This window comes from Chlorocebus sabaeus, chromosome 9 (assembly GCF_047675955.1).
Source record: "Chlorocebus sabaeus isolate Y175 chromosome 9, mChlSab1.0.hap1, whole genome shotgun sequence".
Taxonomy (NCBI): Eukaryota; Metazoa; Chordata; class Mammalia; order Primates; family Cercopithecidae; genus Chlorocebus; species Chlorocebus sabaeus.
In genome coordinates, this window is record NC_132912.1 from 115149052 (window position 1) to 115167186 (window position 18135).

Sequence of the window (18135 nt, forward strand, 5' to 3'; positions counted from 1 at the left end):
TTCCTGTGACCTGTAGCGTGGGGATCCGGAGCCGATTCCCAGAACACGAAGGGGAAAAAAAACCTCTCCTAGTGATCCCTCAGAACCTGCATATTTTCATACGCTTTTTTTGGGGGGGCCACTAATTGGGGCGCTTTTCCTTAGCGAACTTACTTATCTTAAAGACGGAGCGGAAAATAAAGCACGCACGCAACCCAATTTCCGGAGAACCGAGATCGCGACGAACAACCAGGAAGCGACTGGGTTGAGAGCTGTTCCCGGTTCTCCGTTCTGCTCTCGGGGGCACCTCCCGGGGTTCCTAAGCCGCGGCACCCCTCGCTGCCCCTCGAGGCCGTTTCCCTGACCTAGGCTTTAGCCTGGGCCACTCGTTCCGGAGCCGTCATGTCGTCCGACTTCGAAGGTTACGAGCAGGACTTCGCGGTGCTCACTGCAGAGATCACCAGCAAGATTGCGAGGGTCCCACGACTCCCGCCTGGTGAGAGCTCTGCCCGACTGGGCGAGGGTGCTGGGGAGCGCGGGGAGGGTGCGGGCGGTGGAACGCCGCCCGAACAAGTGTGTCTGTGAGGCGCGAGGCTGGAGTGGGTGGTGCTGGCTATTCCCCGGAGAGGTAGGGCTTGCCTTGGTTGAGGGTAAAGAGTCAAGTTCGGGTGTGGGGTGCCGTGAAAAGAGCCTTCTGAATCTGAGCCATCTGAGTTCGAATCCCGACTTCACTTCCTTGGAACTTGTATAACCTGGAAACGTTTCTTAACGTCTTAAGAGTCTTAATGTTTTCGTTTGTTAATTAGAGATGTGAGTATTCAAAGAAAATGAATGAAAGTACGTAGTTGATGGATCTACAATCTACAGCGGCGTTGTTGTGTTAGTAATAATATTGTTATAATTATATGCGGCAAAATAGAGGTAAGAATCAGGGTGCCTAGATTCAAATCCCACCTCTGTCACTTAAAAGTTGTGCCTCTTAACTGGGGAGGCAGAGGTTGCAGTGAGCCGAGATCTCGCCATTGCACTCCAGCCTGGGCAACAAGAGTGAAACTCCGTCTCAAATAAATAAATAAAATAAAATAATAAAATAAAAGTTGTGCCTCTTAAGCAGACTGCTTAGTCTCTTTCAACTTTTCTTCTTAGTAAATGGGGGGAAATTGTACTTCTCTTATGGGGTTGTTAGGTAGATTAAATTAAAAAAACATATTTAAAGCCCCTTTGGTGGTGTTAGTTACTGTATTAGCATTAGTATTTTTCATACCCCCCCATCCCCATTTCTTGTTTCTCATCCTTCTTGGGGATTTATTGTATAACGCAGTTTTATGTCAAAGTTGGTACAAGATAGTTTTTCACACTTAAAAAATTTCACATCTCCCATCTGGAAGTGTTTTTGTTTTTGGGTTTGCTTTTGTGTTTTAGCACATCTGATTTTCTATGCTAGACTGTCAGCTATGTGAAGGTGGGAGCTGGCTCTGATTTGCTTGGTGCTTACTTATTAGGGGCTCAGAAAAATAAGTGAATGAGCAGGTGAATATTAATATGATCTTTTGTAACTTTGGTTTGGAAAATGTTGTTTCGGGGATTATCTTTCTCTACAGATTTGAGTAGTTAATCACAGAAAAGGTTTTTACATTTTTGTTTAGTTTTGTTAGGGAAACTGAACCATCATCTGGCTGCTAGGCTTGTCCTTACCCTAGCTCCAGGATATAAAGTGTAGAAAGGGGGTTGCGCTCATTAATCTGTGGATTGGTGGGCGCTTCACTTGCCCAGTTGTCTTGGTACTAGCAATAATTTCTCCTGGACCTAAGTTGTCATTCCTCTTTCCCTTTCCCTGCTTCCCCCAAAACTTATGTGTTTATAAGTAATTTTCTTCCCTTATTTCTTTGTTTTTCTTCCCCTCACCTATTTTCTGTTAATAGGGATATTTGCTTGAAGCCAGGATCTCTGAACTTACACCCCACTCATCTCCTGAAGTCCCCAGTTAGTTCTGGAGGAGATGGATGATGTCTTAAAGAGGTTTATGAGTCCAAGTAAGGGAACAAGAGGAGAGAACCAAGGTAGTATATACCACCAAGCTCTGCTGCCTCAGAGATTTTTGTGTCGAAAGTGGCTGATGGCCTCATCTCTTCATGATACATCACCTCGCTTCTTCTCTTCAGTTCTGCTTTTCTCCACTGCCGGAGATCATCTTGATTTTTGTTATTGTTGGAGACTACTTCCTTTGAATTGAGTCCCAGAGCCTCAGAGTATCAGGACTTGTGGTTCCAGTTAGAGTTTTACTCATTTTTAATTGTAATTGTTTTAGCAGTAGAAACATTTCTTTGGGTTATTAGCTTTTGTATTGGGAAGCTGTTTTAGAAGGTAACAAAATCATCCTTGCATGCCAAGTTGTAAAAACTATTTCCAAGAAAACAGATCGTGTTACAATTTTTTTCTACCTTTATATTTTAATGTAACAATTCTTAACACATAGAAGGAAACTGTTTGAATTCAGTACCTTAAAAATAAAACTGTGGGTGGGGTGCGGTGGCTCATGCCTATAATCCCAAAACTTTGGGAGGCCGGGGCGGGCAGATCACTTGAGGTCGGGAGTTCGAGACCAGCCTGACCAACATGGAGAAACACTGTCTCTACTAAAAATACAAAACTAGCCCGGTGTGTTGGCGCGTGCCTGTAATTCCAGCTGCTCAGGAGGCTGAAGCAGGAGAATCGCTTGAACCCGGGAGGCAGAGGTTGCGATGAGCTGAGATTGTGTCATTGCACTCCAGCCTGAGCGACAAGAGCAAAACTCCATCTCAACAAATAAATAAATTAAAAAAACTGTGCCTCTCCTTAGCTGTAGTATTATGTAAGGCCCAAACACAGGAGCTACATTACAATTGAAAGGAGACTGCATTGCTGGCTCTGGAAAAATGCTTACTGACTTGTATTATTAAATAATCATAATTCTTTTTTTTTTTTTTTTCTTTATGAGACAGGGTCTTGCTCTGTCGCCCAGGCTGGAGTGTAATGGTGCAATCTCAGCTCATTGCAACCTCTCCCTCCCGGCTCAAGGCTACTCCCACCTCAGCCTCCCAAGTAACTGGGACTACAGGCACAAGTCACTGTGCCTGGCTGATATTTTTTGGATTTATTTATTTATATTTTTTGTAGAGGTGGGGTTTTGCCATGTTGCCCAGGCTGGCCTCAAACTGCTTGGCTCACGCAGTCCGCCCACTTCGGCCTCCCAAAGTGCTGGGATTACAGGCGTGAGCCACCGCACCTGGCCTAATCATAATTCTTAAAAATGCAGTGGTTGCCTTCTTAATAATGACTTGTGCTTGCCCCTTTTATAATGTATTTCCAATTGATAAATAGAAAAAGAAGAAAAATATATCCATGTAGTTATGAATTTCAGATGTATGTCTGTAGATTAACAGACATTAATATATATAACCATGGCAAAAGTAGTTTGAGACAAGTAAATATAATCTCTCTCTCTGGGCATCATTAGCAAGTGCAGTGTTTGGCTAAAAGTGACCCAGAGGGTGAACTATAATTTACTTGAGTTAAGAAGGATAAAAATTGGAGCAAACTTTCCAGCCAAGGCAGTTCATTCCCCCAACATAATAATTTACTTAAATTCAAGTAGAGTGGGTAGATCTATTGAAGTGAACTTTGTGCTGTGCATGTTACAATGTATTAAAGTATTGCTTCCAAAAAGAACAGAAGAGTGAACATTTAAAACTTTTATTTTAAGAAAGAAATCGATTACTCTGTGATATTTTTTAAACAATAAAGAGATTTTGCTCTTAAAGTGTTTGAATCTTAACTAATTTTAGCAATCAAACTGAGATGGGTGAGTTCTTTCTTAATACCCTTATGGCAGTATATTTGAAAATTGTTTTTTTAGTTATTACAGTTCTGTGGGAAAGTAAGGAAAGGGGATGAGCAGAAACTATACAGTTAGTACTTTATCGTGAAGTCCCTTTTCCTCTAGTGATGGGAGTGAATTCTTAAGTGGGGAATGTTTTCCTCCGGTGCAAAGATTCTGTTACATGAAGTAGGCTTCCTGAAGAATCTTAAACAAGGTAATCTTTTTGCAATTCATTGCCTACTTTACCATTCACAGAGAGAATGATCTGTTGTGAATCCTGTCACTTTATGGCCGTCCTTAGAATTGTACCAAGAAAGTATTACAGCAAAATGATTCAGACTCAGACATGACATCAGATCTGTTTAGAACCCTAGTTCTGATACTTACTGGATGTGCAGTCATGGGCAATTGCTTGGCCTCTCTAGGCCTGTCTCCTCCATCTGTAGAATGGGAATGACAGAGTAATAATTTCAACCTTATAATGTAAAAATCAGTGAAATAAAGCATGTAACACACTAACACAGTTCTTACACAGAGAAAATGCGTGATATACTAGCCATTAATGATATTACTGCTGCTGCTGAAGACAGCAGCTGGTAAGATTAGCCAGGACCCGGATCTTCAGACTTTGTCATGTTAATTGAAGTCTTAAATCTTACACTTCAATTCTTGCTTCCTTTCTGTCCCTAGACTAGAATTAGGTCAATTTCTCTTGATGAACACATTTGAAAGGAGATAAGTGATTAGGGCATTTTAGATATGAATTTGGAAGTGGGCTTTGAACTCAGGATCCCAGCGGGGGCAGTCAGAGGAGAGAAGTGAAAGTGGAGTCGGACAAGGCAGGTGTCCTTTCCGGAAGGAAATCCCTGAGTCTACTGGATTAGTTGTGCCAAGCCCTGGAGGATTGTCTAGACCATCTAGACTTAGCCATATGTGGATGAAAGCATAAACACACTTCTGTGATTCTCTCTCGACTTTACAGGGTGGTTGCAGTGAAATAATTCAGAAAAGTTGGCTTTTGTTCATGATATACCGTGGTTTGCTTAAAATATATTTGGCTCTAGAGCTGTAATATCTACGTGTAGCTATTGAGCACCTGAAATGTGGCTGTTGCTACATTGTGAAATGATAATATTTTAGATATATGCGGTTACATAATATTAAAACTAAAAAATTATTAATTTCACTTGTTTCACTTGTTTCTCTTTAACGTTTTTTACTTTTACTTGTTTCTCTTAACTTTAAAGTTTTTTATTTTGAAAAACTTTACAAAATGCTGCTACAAGGAAATTTAAAATCACATATGTGACTTGCATTATATTTCTGTTGCTCTAGAGGGTTACAGTTGAAGGGATGGTTCCAGTCCTAGTTCGGGAATTCACTGCTACAATAGTTTCTTCCTTGTTAGGATTCAGGCTACCTCAAAATCAGCTTTGTGAGCTGCTGGGCAAGGTCCAACTTTTTCAATGGAGCGTACAGGGGAGATAGTCTTTAGCGGTTACTGATGGCCCAGTTATGTCTCATAAAAAATTTAAGCATTTAGGGCTGGGCATGGTGGCTCACACCTGTAATCTCAGCACTTTGGGAGGCCAAGGCAGGCAGATCATGAGCACAGGAGATTAAGACCATCCTGGCCAACATGGAGAAACCTGTCTCTACTAGAAATACAAAAATTAGCTGCGCGTGGTGGCGCGTGCCTGTAATCCCAGCTACTCAGGAGGCTGAGACAGGAAAATTACTTGAACCAGGGAGTCAGAGGTTGCAGTGAGCCAAGATTGCACCACTGCACTACAGCCTGGTGACACAGTGAGACTCTGTCTCAAAAAAAAAAAAAAAAAGCATTTACAGAGTTGTATTCGTCTTTGAATAATATACATTCGTATAAACAAGTGTGTGTGTGTATGCATCTATAGATCTATATATTTATCTGTATGTTGTCTATATGTATATTTGGTCAATTTAGTCAACCTAAGTAATGGCTTCAGTTTTTTTTTTAATAAACTTTTTATTTTAGAACAGTCTGAAATTTACATAAAAATCACACAGATAGTACAGAGAATCCCATATACTCCCTGCCCAGTTTTTTCTATGATTAACATCATGTTAATATGGTACGTTTGTTACAGCTAGTGAGCCCATATTGATGCATTATTATTAACTAAAGGTCGTACTTGATTCAGATTTTGTTTTGTTTTGTTTGTTGCTTTTTACCTAATGTCCTTTGACTGTTCCAGGATCCAATCCGGGATACCATGAAACATTTAGTGCTCATGGCTTTTTAGGCCCCTCATGGCTATGACAGTTTCCCAAACTGTCCTTGTTTCTGATGACTTTACAGTTCAGAAGAGTACTGGTCAGATATTTCCTAGAAGGATCCCTCAACTGGGATTTGCTCAATGTTTTTCTCATGATTAGATTGGAGTTCTGGGTTTTGGGGAGGAGGACCACAGAGGTAAAGCGTCATTTTCACCACATATCAAGATACATACTGTCAACATGACTTACCACTACTGACGTTAACCTTTATCACCTGGCTGAGGTAGTGTTTGCCAGGTTTTTCCACTTAAAGTTAATCTTTCCCTCCCTTTTCCATACTATTTGGAAGAAAATCATATATGCATAGCCTGTACTTAAGGAGTTGAGAGTTACGCTCTACCTCCTTGAAGCCAAGTAATTACATAAATTATTTGTAATTCTTTTTATGTAAGAGAGATTTATCTATTCATTTATTTACTTACTCAGTCATTTACATCAGTATGGGCTCATAGATATCTATTTTATCCTTTATGTTATATTCCAATACTACTTTATTTTCGTGTTGCTCAAATTGTTTTAGCTTTGACCATTGGGAGCCTTTTTTTCATTTGGCTTCTGTGTCCTTTTGATATACCCCCATCATTTTGGCTTTTTTCTTTCCTTTTTTTTAAGGACTTTATTATTTTCTGATAGTATAAGATACTCCAGGATCATTTTCTCAATTTCCTGTTTCAGTGCTGGAATCAGCCCTTTCTCTGAGGAATCCTGTTTCCTTTAATTAAAGAAGGGTATTAGAAACCAAGATCTGGATACTAGGTGTGTGCATTACTCCTGGGGTGTTGTTGCTTCTGGTACCTCTCAGCTGACAGAGCAAGGAAATTCACATGTATTTACTAAGCCATGTATATGAACATATCTACAAGCATTTGCATATGTAATCATTTGTGTATATAGTATGTTAAACACAAGTTCATGCTAGTATCTCCAACGCTAATCCATTATCAGATGGATCATTCTAGAATTGCTTTATTTCAAAACTGACCATTCTATACCATGTTACACAGGGTAGCATCAGTAATATACCCATTTAAAAATTATCTGTTCCTCTCTTAGTGGTTTGACTCTGCATTCCTCAGTACATACATAATTGCTGCTGCTAGTTTTATTTTAACATGTCTACATTGCACAAAGACAGGTACAAGTAACTGAATTCAAGTGAGCCTTGACACATTCACTTTAATGAGGTTGTTCTGTGCTGATTAAGCACTTCTGTAAATTTCAAGAAATAATTATACTATGCAAAGACTTGTGTGTATATGATCACTAAGCACTTCTGTTAATATTGACTAGGAAGTGAGAGGCCAAGGTGAGAGGATCACTTGAGCCCAGGAGCTCAAGATCAGCCTGGGCAACATAGTGACACTCATCTCTGCAAAATAAAATTGAATTTAAAACTAGCTGGGCATAGTGGCATGCACCTGTCATCCCAGCTACTCAGGAGGCTGAGATGGGAGGACCCCTTGAACCCAGGAGTTTAAGGTTACCGTGAGCCGTGATCATGCCACTGCACTCCAGCCTGGGAGACAGAGCAAGACCCTGTCTCTAAAAGAAAAAAAAAAAAAAAACTAATTAAAAATATATTGAGTAGGAAAGAAAAGATCGTACATACTATGCTAAGACTTATGTGTATGTACATCAGCACTTGTCAAGCTTATAGGCCAAAAAAAAAAAAAAAAAAAAAGAAAAAAGAAAAAGAAAAGAAAAACAGTGGGAAACTTTGTTTATATATTAAATAGTACATTTTATATAATACATGTAGCAGTTAAGAACTCAGTTCAGGACAACAGACCCACCCCATTAGAGTTCCAACTCTGCTATTTATTAGTTGTTGAACTTTCAGGAAATAATTTAACATCTCTGATCTTATTTAATGGCTTGAGAAAGGAATAGTAATAGTACCTCAAAAAGGTTGTTTTAAGGATTGACTATAATAATATTAAACACAGAGCACCATGTACATTAATGATAACCCTTAGTTACAAAGGTCTGAATCCTAGGAACATGTTATTTGAAAGGGCATGTCATTTGTGGTGGGCAGAATGAATCTCTTTTGGGAATTACGTGTAAATGTTGCCAGGTTACCAAAACTTTGTGTTGGTAGGTATTGCCAAGGTCATCTAGTTCAGTCCCTTCCCTCTCCCCTCCTTCCTTCCCTCCTTCCCTCCTTCTCCCTCCCTTCCTCCCTCCCTTCCTCCCTCCTTTCCTCTCTCCCTTCCTTCTTTCCTTCCTTCCTTCCTTCCCTCCCTCCCTCCCTCCTTCCTTCCCTCCCTCCCTCCCTCCTTCCTTCCTTCCCTCCCTCCCTCCCTCCTTCCTTCCTTCTTTTCCTCCCTCCCTCCTTCTCTTCTTCATTTCCTTCCTTCCCTCCCTCCCTCCCTCCTTCCTTCCTTCCCTCCCTCCCTCCCTCCTTCCTTCCTTCTTTTCCTCCCTCCCTCCTTCTCTTCTTCATTTCCTTCCTTCCTTCCTTCCTTCCCTCCCTCCCTCCCTCCTTCCTTCCTTTTCCTCCCACCCTCCCTCCTTCTCTCCTTCGTTTCCTTCCTTCCTTCCTTCCTTCCTTCCTTCCTTCCTTCCTTCCTTCCTTCCTCCCTCCCTCCCTCCCTCCCTCCCTCCCTCCCTCCCTCTCTCCCTCCCTCCCTCTCTCCCTTTTTCCCTCCCTCCCTCCCTTCCTTCCTTCCTCCCTCCCTTCCTTCCTTCTTTCTTCATACTTTACCCCTAAATCATCACTTTTAAGATTTGTCTTCTTAAAAATATGAGGAACACTATAAGGACCAGTCAAAGAATGTCTCAGTTCCATCATTATTTCTGACAGCACCATGATGAAATGAATTTTGTGTTAATTCCACCTCTATCCCAATTTAATTTTTTTTTGTAAAGGGAAATTTGTCATTCAAATGGGAAGATTTGCCCCAGTCTTTTCCCCTCAGTTTCTCTGTGAGCAATAAGTATGTTGCGGCGTGCTAAGACTGAATTATTCATTCTGTAAGCACTTAATGGCCCCTACCATGTACAGCTCTCTATGCTAAATACAGAGATTGGACACGATTTGTCAAAAGTAGTCTCTGCCTTCAAGGAGCCAGAGATGAGCCTGAAGAGGAAACTGCAGGCTGGGCACGGTGGCTCACACCTGTAATCCCAGCACTTTGGGAGGCCGAGGCAGGTGAATCACTGGAGGTCAGGAGTTTAAGACGAGCCTGACCAACATGGTGAAACCTCGTTCTACTAATAATACAAAAATCAACTGTGTGTAGTGGCACATGCCTGTAGTCCTAGCTACTCGGGAGGCTGCAGCAGGAGAACCACTTGAACCTGGGAGGCAGAGGTTGCAGTGAGCCAAGATTGCACCACTGCACTCCAGGCTGGGCGACAAAGCGAGAGTCCATCTCAAAAAATAAATAAATAAATAAAGAGGAAACTACAGAACCTTATTTTTAATGACCGTTGGACCCCCTAGAGCCAAGCAAAGAACTCTAGGAATTCAAGGAGATGAGGTTATGTCTCAGGAGCTCACCCAGAAGGATAGGTGGGGTTTGGACAGACAGAAACAGGGAAAGACTATATTATAAGAGGCTGCCATACATGGATGCAGTGGGCATCTGTTGCACCCAGCAGCTTTCATTCTATCTATTCAATTTCCTATTGAGGAACTACTTAAACCCCGTTATTCCAGTCTTGATAGAACTGACAGACTGCCCTGCCCTCTGTAGGTCAAGAGATGAACGTATTACCCAAGCAAGGACATTCATAGACTTTTTGCCAGGAATTTGATCAGGATGAACCAAGGAAAGAGAATAGAGCTGCTCAAGACTTTTCTTTAGCAGGGACTGTATGTTCCTATTCCCTTGATATGCTGAGCTACTCCTGATACTGTCTTTCCCAAACTGGGTGACTCATTTTTGTCCATTGATTCTGTGAGCCACCCCACATTATTCTAACAAATTCTCTTTTTTGGCTTAGTTTAGCCAGAATCACTTCTGTCGCATTCAGCCAAAGAACCCTAAATGGTAGCTTAACAAAGATGTAGAGAAGAAAAAACAAGATTTGTTTGGGTGGCAATGAACAGTCTGTCTGTAGACTGCATACTAGAAAGCTTGTAGTTGGAAATAAAGTTGGAAAGGATGCTTGGCTCTGGAATGTCAAGGACCTTAACTGCTAAGCTCAACTGATCCATCAAAGCGAAATTTTAGGAAGATTAAAAGGGAGAGGGGGCAGGGAAACCAAGGCGGTTAGTAGCATAGCTTCTTTTGCAAATTCTTGCTCTGTTCTGCATTATTTATTTAACTTACCTTCATTTTTTGAAAACGGATTGTATATGCCAAGTTCATTATAGTGTAGGACTAGAAAGATGATTAAGACATGGCTCTTGTCTTCCCAAAGCCCCACTAAGCTGAAAGGTTGTTCATGTGAGGGATAAATCATTAGGATGACATAAGAGTTATACGTATTTTATGTACAAGGGAGTGATTAACTCTTATGTTGGTTTAGGAAAGCCTTCAAAGAAGTGATGATTTCTGAGGAGAGTTTTGCATAGAGCTTTGCCAGGTGGGCCTGGTGGAGATGGGCATAAGCGTTGGGATTAAAGGATTGAAGGCCTGGAAATATATCAGAGAGAAAGATTTAGGATCATAAATACATAATATGATAGTTTTAAAATGGATAAAATTGCCCAGGGACATAGATGATGGTCATAAGAAAGGCAAGGACTGAACTCCAAGGAACATCAGCGGTTAAAAGATGGCCTGAAAAATACAATGCCTAGCAGAGGACCGTGAGACAGGAGTGAGCGTTCAGGAGAATTACCATATCAGGGTGCCATGGGGGCCAGTAGAGGAGAAAGTTATAGGACGGGAGGAGCAAAGTGTAAGAAGCCACAACGGGACCTAAGAATGTCTATTAGTTTGGGCAAAGGAAGAGTTATTAATGTAGTAAGAGTAATTTCAGTGGCATGGTGGGGGCAGTAGTTAGTTTACAGGAAGTGGAGAGGGAGATGAGGAAGGGAAACAGAGTCTATACCCTTGCTTTCAAGAAAATTGGCTGGTGATGAAAGGAGAGGAATATTAGCAAAGGGGAATACAGGTCAAGAGAGGCTTCTTTCTTTGTTTTGTTTTGCTAATGAGAAAAACTGATGCTTATTAGTCCTGGAGGTCCATGGCATGGACTTTCCTATCAACTGAATACGTTAAAGAGAACAGGATGTTCCTCCTGAGGTGTAAATACACTATCTCACTTTTGATCCAAGATAGGCCTGTCTTTTTTTGTATTTTTCTCTATCACAAAAATATAGTGCTATTCTAACTGTAACTGTGTGAGGATACTGATGAAAGGATTGAAATGTCCCAGAAGCAAATAAATTTGGGATCATCTATTAAATATTTAATCTGGCGATGTGTAGATTTAACTTTTCAAGGAGGGAAAATTAAGTGGAATTCTAATCCCAAATGCATATTTTGCTTAGGGAGAAATATTGTGAGTACACATAAAACATCTTATGTGACAACTATTTCCCCTCTACAGTTTGTGGATAACAAAGGGAAAGGGTTAGGATTAGTAGAATCTACTAATAATCTAATCATTGTCTTAGTGAAAAAAATTTTTTTTTTTTTTTTTTGAGATACAGTCCCGTACTGTCGCCTGGACTGGAGTCCAGTGGCGCAATCTCGGCTCACTGCAACCTCTGCCTCCTGGGTTCAAGCAGTTTTCCTGTCTCAGCCTCCCAAGTAGTTGGGATTACAGGTGCCCGCCACTACACCCAGCTAATTTTTTGTATTTTTAGTAGAGATGGGGTTTCACTGTGTTGGCCAGTCTGGTCTCAAACTTCTGACCTTGTGATCCGCCTGCCTCAGCCTCCCAAAGTGCTGAGATTACAGGCGTGAGCCACCGCACCTGGCCAGTGAAATAATTTCTACTAAAGCTTCCCCACTTAGGATTGGTTGTCCTTCTGAAGGCTGGTCAGCTGGTAGGTGTTGTGCCCATTTCAAGCTTCATGACTTTTCTAGTCTGTTGTGTTAGTCAATCTCATTAGCCTCCTGTGTGACATAAACCCAGTTTTAAACAAAGAACAACAAAGTTCTTGGCTCAAGCAACCAAACTATGGTAAAGTCAAGCTTTTATAAAGTCAAGCCATTTCAGTTATTTCAAGCCAGGAACTAATTCTCTCTCTCTCTCTGTGTCTCTCAGTTGTGTTTCATTTTAAATGCAGGATTTATTTTCAGCCATTGCATGCTTGCTTTGTCCTTGGAGCTAGACCAATGGATGCCAGCAGCTTCTAGGCTCATTTTCTCATTACCAGGAGAGAGGAAAAGACTTTCCCCTTGCTCTAGAACTTTGATTCTTCTCCCTGATTCATATATGCCTGTCCCACCACCCAACCCCCAGATGGATGTGGCCAAAGGATTGAGTTACTAAGATTAGCCCAGCTAGGATTAGATGCCTGTCATTTGCCAAGTCACTCACTGTGACTGAAGAAGCAGAGTCTTTATGGAGATAGCATTTTCATTGTCCTGCTTGGTGAGGAAGGGGGCCTTTGAAGAGAGTAGGGGCTGTTGCCTGAGAAGAGAAGGATGCAGGCAGACAAAAACTAGAGATGTTCAATACATTTGGTTTGCATGAAACTTAACTAGGGTATGTGAACAAATAGGCTGACTGGTTGGAATGAGGGTATGGGAAAGCTTTCTGAAATTGTCTGCCAGGACATCTCTCTCCTAGAGAAGGGAATTACAGTTGGGTTATAACTTGATTGTATTAGAAAAATAAACCACATACAGAGACTTAGCACTTTATAGTATTAAAGTAATGTCACTTGCATCAAGCTTATTGGAGCTAAAAGTAATCCAGTAGATATTTTTTTTTTTCCATTTTAGAGAGTACAGACTGAGTCTCAAAAAAAAAAAAAGAGAAAAATTTCTTGCCCAGGATCCCATAACCGTTGAGTGAGATAGTAGCTTTCAGTTTGGAATCAGTAGTCCTAACTTCAAATATTTATTCCATTACACCTGATTCTCCATGCTACTGAAAGTACAATTTTTTTTTTTTTTTTTTTGAGACGGAGTCTCGCTCTGTCGCCCAGGCTGGAGTGCAGTGGCCGGATCTCGGCTCACTGCAAGCTCCGCCTCCCGGGTTCACGCCATTCTCCTGCCTCAGCCTCCCGAGTAGCTGGGACTACAGGCGCCCGCCACCTCGCCCGGCTAGTTTTTTGTATTTTTTTAGTAGAGACGGGGTTTCACCGTGTTAGCCAGGATGGTCTCGATCTCCTGACCTCGTGATCCGCCCGTCTCGGCCTCCCAAAGTGCTGGGATTACAGGCTTGAGCCACCGTGCCCGGCCTGAAAGTACAATTTTTAAAGGATTGTTTTTGCCCAGTTTTAGGTGATGTTTTTGTATATGACTTTTAAATTGTATTAACAAATCAGTTATTCCCAATTTATTAAAGTTATGACTTCACAGATTCCTCAGGCCAGCACAAATCTGCTCTTGTTAACTTAGTCTCTCCTAAAGGGCAACATAATTTTTAGTCTCTCTTAAAAATGTGTTTCTCTTAAAAATGGTATCTCTTAATAATTAGGTACTCTATCGGATTATATATTTCTAGATAGCCTAGAATCAGTGACTTGAAGTGGTTTCGAACCCACCAAAGAATGATATGCTCTTTTGCCTTATGTTCTGTAATCTGACTGGCCAGAAAAGAGAAAGGCATATAAACATTGAAGTTTTAAAATATTAAATTTATTCATATCTTTAGCAATTTCTTGGTATTATTGTTTGTTTCAGATGAAAAGAAACAGATGGTTGCAAATGTGGAGAAACAGCTTGAAGAAGCGAAAGAACTGGTATGTACAGACAGTAATGTATTTTAACACACAGCCAGAGCCATTTCAGCTAATGCCTTCCTTTAGCCTGTTTTATACATTGTGGAAATGTGAAGCATTGCTGATTAGCATTTTATAATTCAGAATTTGTCAGTTTTTAAATTGAAGAGATTTTAATAGCTTCTTGGGATTTTTTTCTTCTTAGTAAAGGTGATTCATTAAATATCTGTCTCTAATTTTTATTCCATCATAATACGTTTCATAACAGCTGTAAATAGCTAATGCTGGATAAAGGCATACTGGATACCAGACACTGGATTAAAAATACTACTTGCTTTATAATATTTAATTTTCTCAATAACCATGTGATACAATATTATTTGTCAAAAATGATAAAGGGTCTGATATTTTCTCCTATTTGCAAGCTCTCAAGGGAGCTTGCTACAGTTTCATAGATGACTAGAGAAGATATGAGACTCCTAGGTCAGATACAAAAGATTTTTATTATCTACAACAAAAGCAGTTGCCAGTGTTTCAGGCTGGTTGCATCAGTTCCTGAGTTTGAATTCCCACAGTGGTGATGCAGGCAGGCCTAGATGTTGTAGGTAGGCTTACAACAGCATTAGAATGCCTTAGAGGAATGGAACGAGAGCCTACAAAATGTGCCACTTTCTAGCAGCCTATAAGCAAGGCTGTTGTTTGTCCCAGGGGGACACATTATTTCCTCTCCCTGAGCTCCCTGCAAACACAATCCTGAGAAATGGCTCAGACAGAGTGCTCAGGACCTTGTATTCTCGGCATACCAGGCAAGACATGTAGGAGCATGAGAGAACCTTGGCCAAGTGATTCTCAACACTGTTACCACTCCTATTTTATGGATGGGGAGACAGAGACTTAAAAAGATGAAGTAACTTATTGGAGGTCCCAAATCCTGTTAAGTCGTAGAGTAAATATTTGCTCCTAGTTTGCTTAACCCAGAGCTCTGGTTCATCTACTACTTTTTTATATAAATAAGTTAGTAAAACATGGAGCAAAAAAGGACTAAAAGTATTGTGTCTTAATTTGGGATTTTAGAAGCCGACTACTACAAGCATGACTCACTTGTTACTATGCATCGTGTCCCTATATGAGTGTGTTGCTTTTCTTTTTTATTTTATTTTTGATACAGAGTCTCACTCTGTCACCCAGGCCAGAGTACAGTGGTACAATCTCGGCTCACTGCAACCTCTGCCTCCTGGGCTCAAGCGATTCTCATGCCGCAGTGCCCCAAGTATCTGGGATTACAGGCGAGCAATACCACACTTGGCTAATTTTGCTCATTTGTTTGTAGAGAGGGGGTTTTGTCATGTTAGCCAGGCTGATCTTGAACTCCTGGCCTCAAGTGATCTGCCCGCCTCGGCCTCCCAAAGTGCTGGGATTACAGACATGCACCACCACGCCTGGCTAATTTTATATTTTTGGTAGCTATAGGGTTTCACCATGTTAGTCAGGCTGGTCTTGAACTCCTGGCCACAGATGATCCACCCACCTTGGCCTCCCAAAGTTTTGGGATTACAGGTGTGAGCCACTTTGTCCGGCCCATACTGCCCTTTTGATGAGGACCTTGGGAGAAAAACTTTTTTGATTTGACTATTGGGATTAATGGTGTTTCTGCTGAACATCTGGTTTGTATTAGTCTCTCGGACACTACACATCTTGCAATGATCTTTTCTCCCACTCTGCATTGGCCACATAAATGCTGTGATAACATGGAACAAGTGCACATTAGCCTCATTCTTGCTTTCATTTTAAGTGCTTGTTGTGTGTTTCCTTTTTCTTTCTTACCTACTTTTAATTTAGTTTTAAGTATCCATGTAAAATATCTTCAACAAAAATATACATAAGTCTCAGATTTTGGCTTGCATGTATTTTTGCAGTTATTTTTCCGGATGATCCTGTTTACCTTGTTAGAACTAAATAATTGATGATTTCAGAGAGTTGTTTTAAATAATTGTCTTGCTGAGTAATGATTTTATTTATTGATGCTTCTCATTTATGTTGAGACATAATCATTTAAACTATCACCATTTAAATCAAGGCTAATTAAAATTATCTTTTTTCTTTATAATAAATTGAGCCCTATTAATTGAAAGGTGATTGTCTGGTTTATCTGTATGCTACTATAGTTTTTCAGTCACTAACCCTGAATACAGGTTTTATTAGCGATAAGCTGATAGGGTTCTGGAAGGAACTTATTAGAAGGCTTTAAAAGGTGAACTACATGTGATTTTATCAGACATGGCCTGGGCCAATTTGTTGTTGTTACGGGTTTTTATTTTTATTTTTGACATAGAGTCTCGCTCCATTGCCCAGGCTGGAGTTAAGTGACGCAATCTTGGCTCACTGCAACCTCCACCTCCCAGGTTCAAGCAATTCTCCTGTCTCAGCCTCCCGAGTAGCTGGGACTGCAGGCACCCACCATCACACCCAGCTAATTTTGGTATTTTTAGTGGAGACGGGATTTCACCTTGTTGGTCAGGCTGGTCTCAAACTCCTGACCTCAGGTGATCTACCTGCCTCGACCTCCCAAAGTGCTAGGATTACAGGCGTGAGCCACTGTGCCCAGCCTGGTTTTTATTTTTTAATGACAACTACAAGTAAGCCACTTCTGCTATCTTGTATAGTGCTTGCTGTATGTTCTTCATCACTTGCAGTCATCATTACTAGAGTTCATTTTAATCTAGCAATTGTCAAGTAAGAGACACTGTTCTAAGTACCTTATAGGAATTGCCTCATTTAATTTTCACAGCCGCTCTGTGAAAAAGATACTATTTTATAAGTGGGAAAAATAAGGCACAGAGACATTAAGAAACCTGTTCAAGATTCCATGACTAATAAGTAGTAGAGCCTATGATGTGAACGTAAGAGTCTGGCTTCAAAGCCTGTGCCTAAACTTATAGTATTTCTGCATTGCTGCCAATTAAACTCTTCTGTGTTGTATCCAAAGTGTCATCTGATAGCACGTTGTTAAAATAAAAAAAAAAAAAGCGCCTTGCTGTGATTTCACTGAGCTATATGTAATTTAGCATATTACTGTATCCATTTAATGCCATATCAATGTGGTTATAAAGTATTGGGAGTTAGGATGAAGGTAAAGATCACATGTTGGTTGGTATGTGATTTTCCTAATTAGAAAACACCTGCCAGAATAAAGGTCACCAAATAAGGCTTGGCTTGTTTCACGGATTACCCATGGGAAAGAATAGCTTACTTTATCTTCCCATAGTTGTGGAGGTTAATGGTCAGAAGACAAAACCTGGTTAGATTGAATGATGGGCTATTCCAAGTATATTGAAATCAAATTATTAAGAATGTTTGGGTTAATTTGTTTATTTTATTTTAGTTTTTATTTTATTTTATTTTATTTTTGAGATGGAGTCTTGCTCTCTCACCCAGGCTGGAATGAGTGCAGTGGTGCAATCTCAGCTCACTGCAACCTCTGCCTCCCAGGTTCAAGCTATTCTCCTGCCTCAGCCTTCTGAGCAGCTAGGATTACAGGTGCCCACCACCACGCCCAGCTAATTTGGTATTTTTAGCAGAGACGGGGTTTTGCCATGTTGCCCAAGCTGGTCTCAAACTCCTGACCTCAAGTGATCCACCCACGTTGGCCTCCCAAAGTGTTAGGATGACGGGCGTGAGCCACTGCGCTTGGCCAAATGTGTATGTTTTAACAAAGCATGTACTTGAGCACAATGTGTGTCACTTGGCAAGTACTCAGAATTGTTGAACTAAACAAAAATTAAGAGTAAAAGTAGTTTCAGTGTTATTTGATCATTCAGCACCCTGAGCCTGGTTCCTCAACTACAAAAATGAGGAACTGGAATTAGATCCTTTCAGCCATAAACATTTGTTCAAATAAGAGTAACAATGTGGTTTAAATCACATTTTTCTCTCCTCCTTCTAGCTTGAACAGATGGATTTAGAAGTCCGAGAAATACCACCCCAAAGTCGAGGGATGTACAGCAACAGAATGAGAAGCTACAAACAAGAAATGGGAAAACTCGAAACAGATTTTGTGAGTCAAATTCGACCCTTTGTCATATTTACTTTTTTATTGTTTCCTTCTCATGCCTCAGTCAGCATTAAATGCACAGTCTTTTGGGCTCGTGTAGAAGACAAGTAACAGCTTTCATTCTTTATGAGT

The 18135-nt window shown here is 40.7% G+C and overlaps 1 protein-coding gene across 9 annotated transcripts in view; it reads left to right on the forward strand.

Annotated features, from left to right (window-relative positions):
• Positions 1-11: 11 nt before the first annotated feature.
• The window catches only part of VTI1A (vesicle transport through interaction with t-SNAREs 1A), a 507313-nt gene continuing 489189 nt past the window's right edge, over positions 12-18135 (forward strand). For 4 of the 9 annotated variants that reach the window (XR_005244054.2, XM_007964110.3, XM_007964106.3 and 1 more), the window contains exons 1-3: positions 16-475; positions 13915-13973; positions 17896-18006. Coding sequence is in view for 8 of the 9 variants with exons in the window: in XM_007964110.3 (XP_007962301.1) it covers positions 382-475; positions 13915-13973; positions 17896-18006 (264 nt within the window). In the remaining variant the exon portion in view is untranslated. Of the gene's footprint in view, positions 476-13914; positions 13974-17895; positions 18007-18135 lie in introns of all 9 variants that reach the window. The other 5 variants (XM_038008813.2, XM_007964107.3, XM_038008814.2 and 2 more) reach the window with 4 other exon arrangements.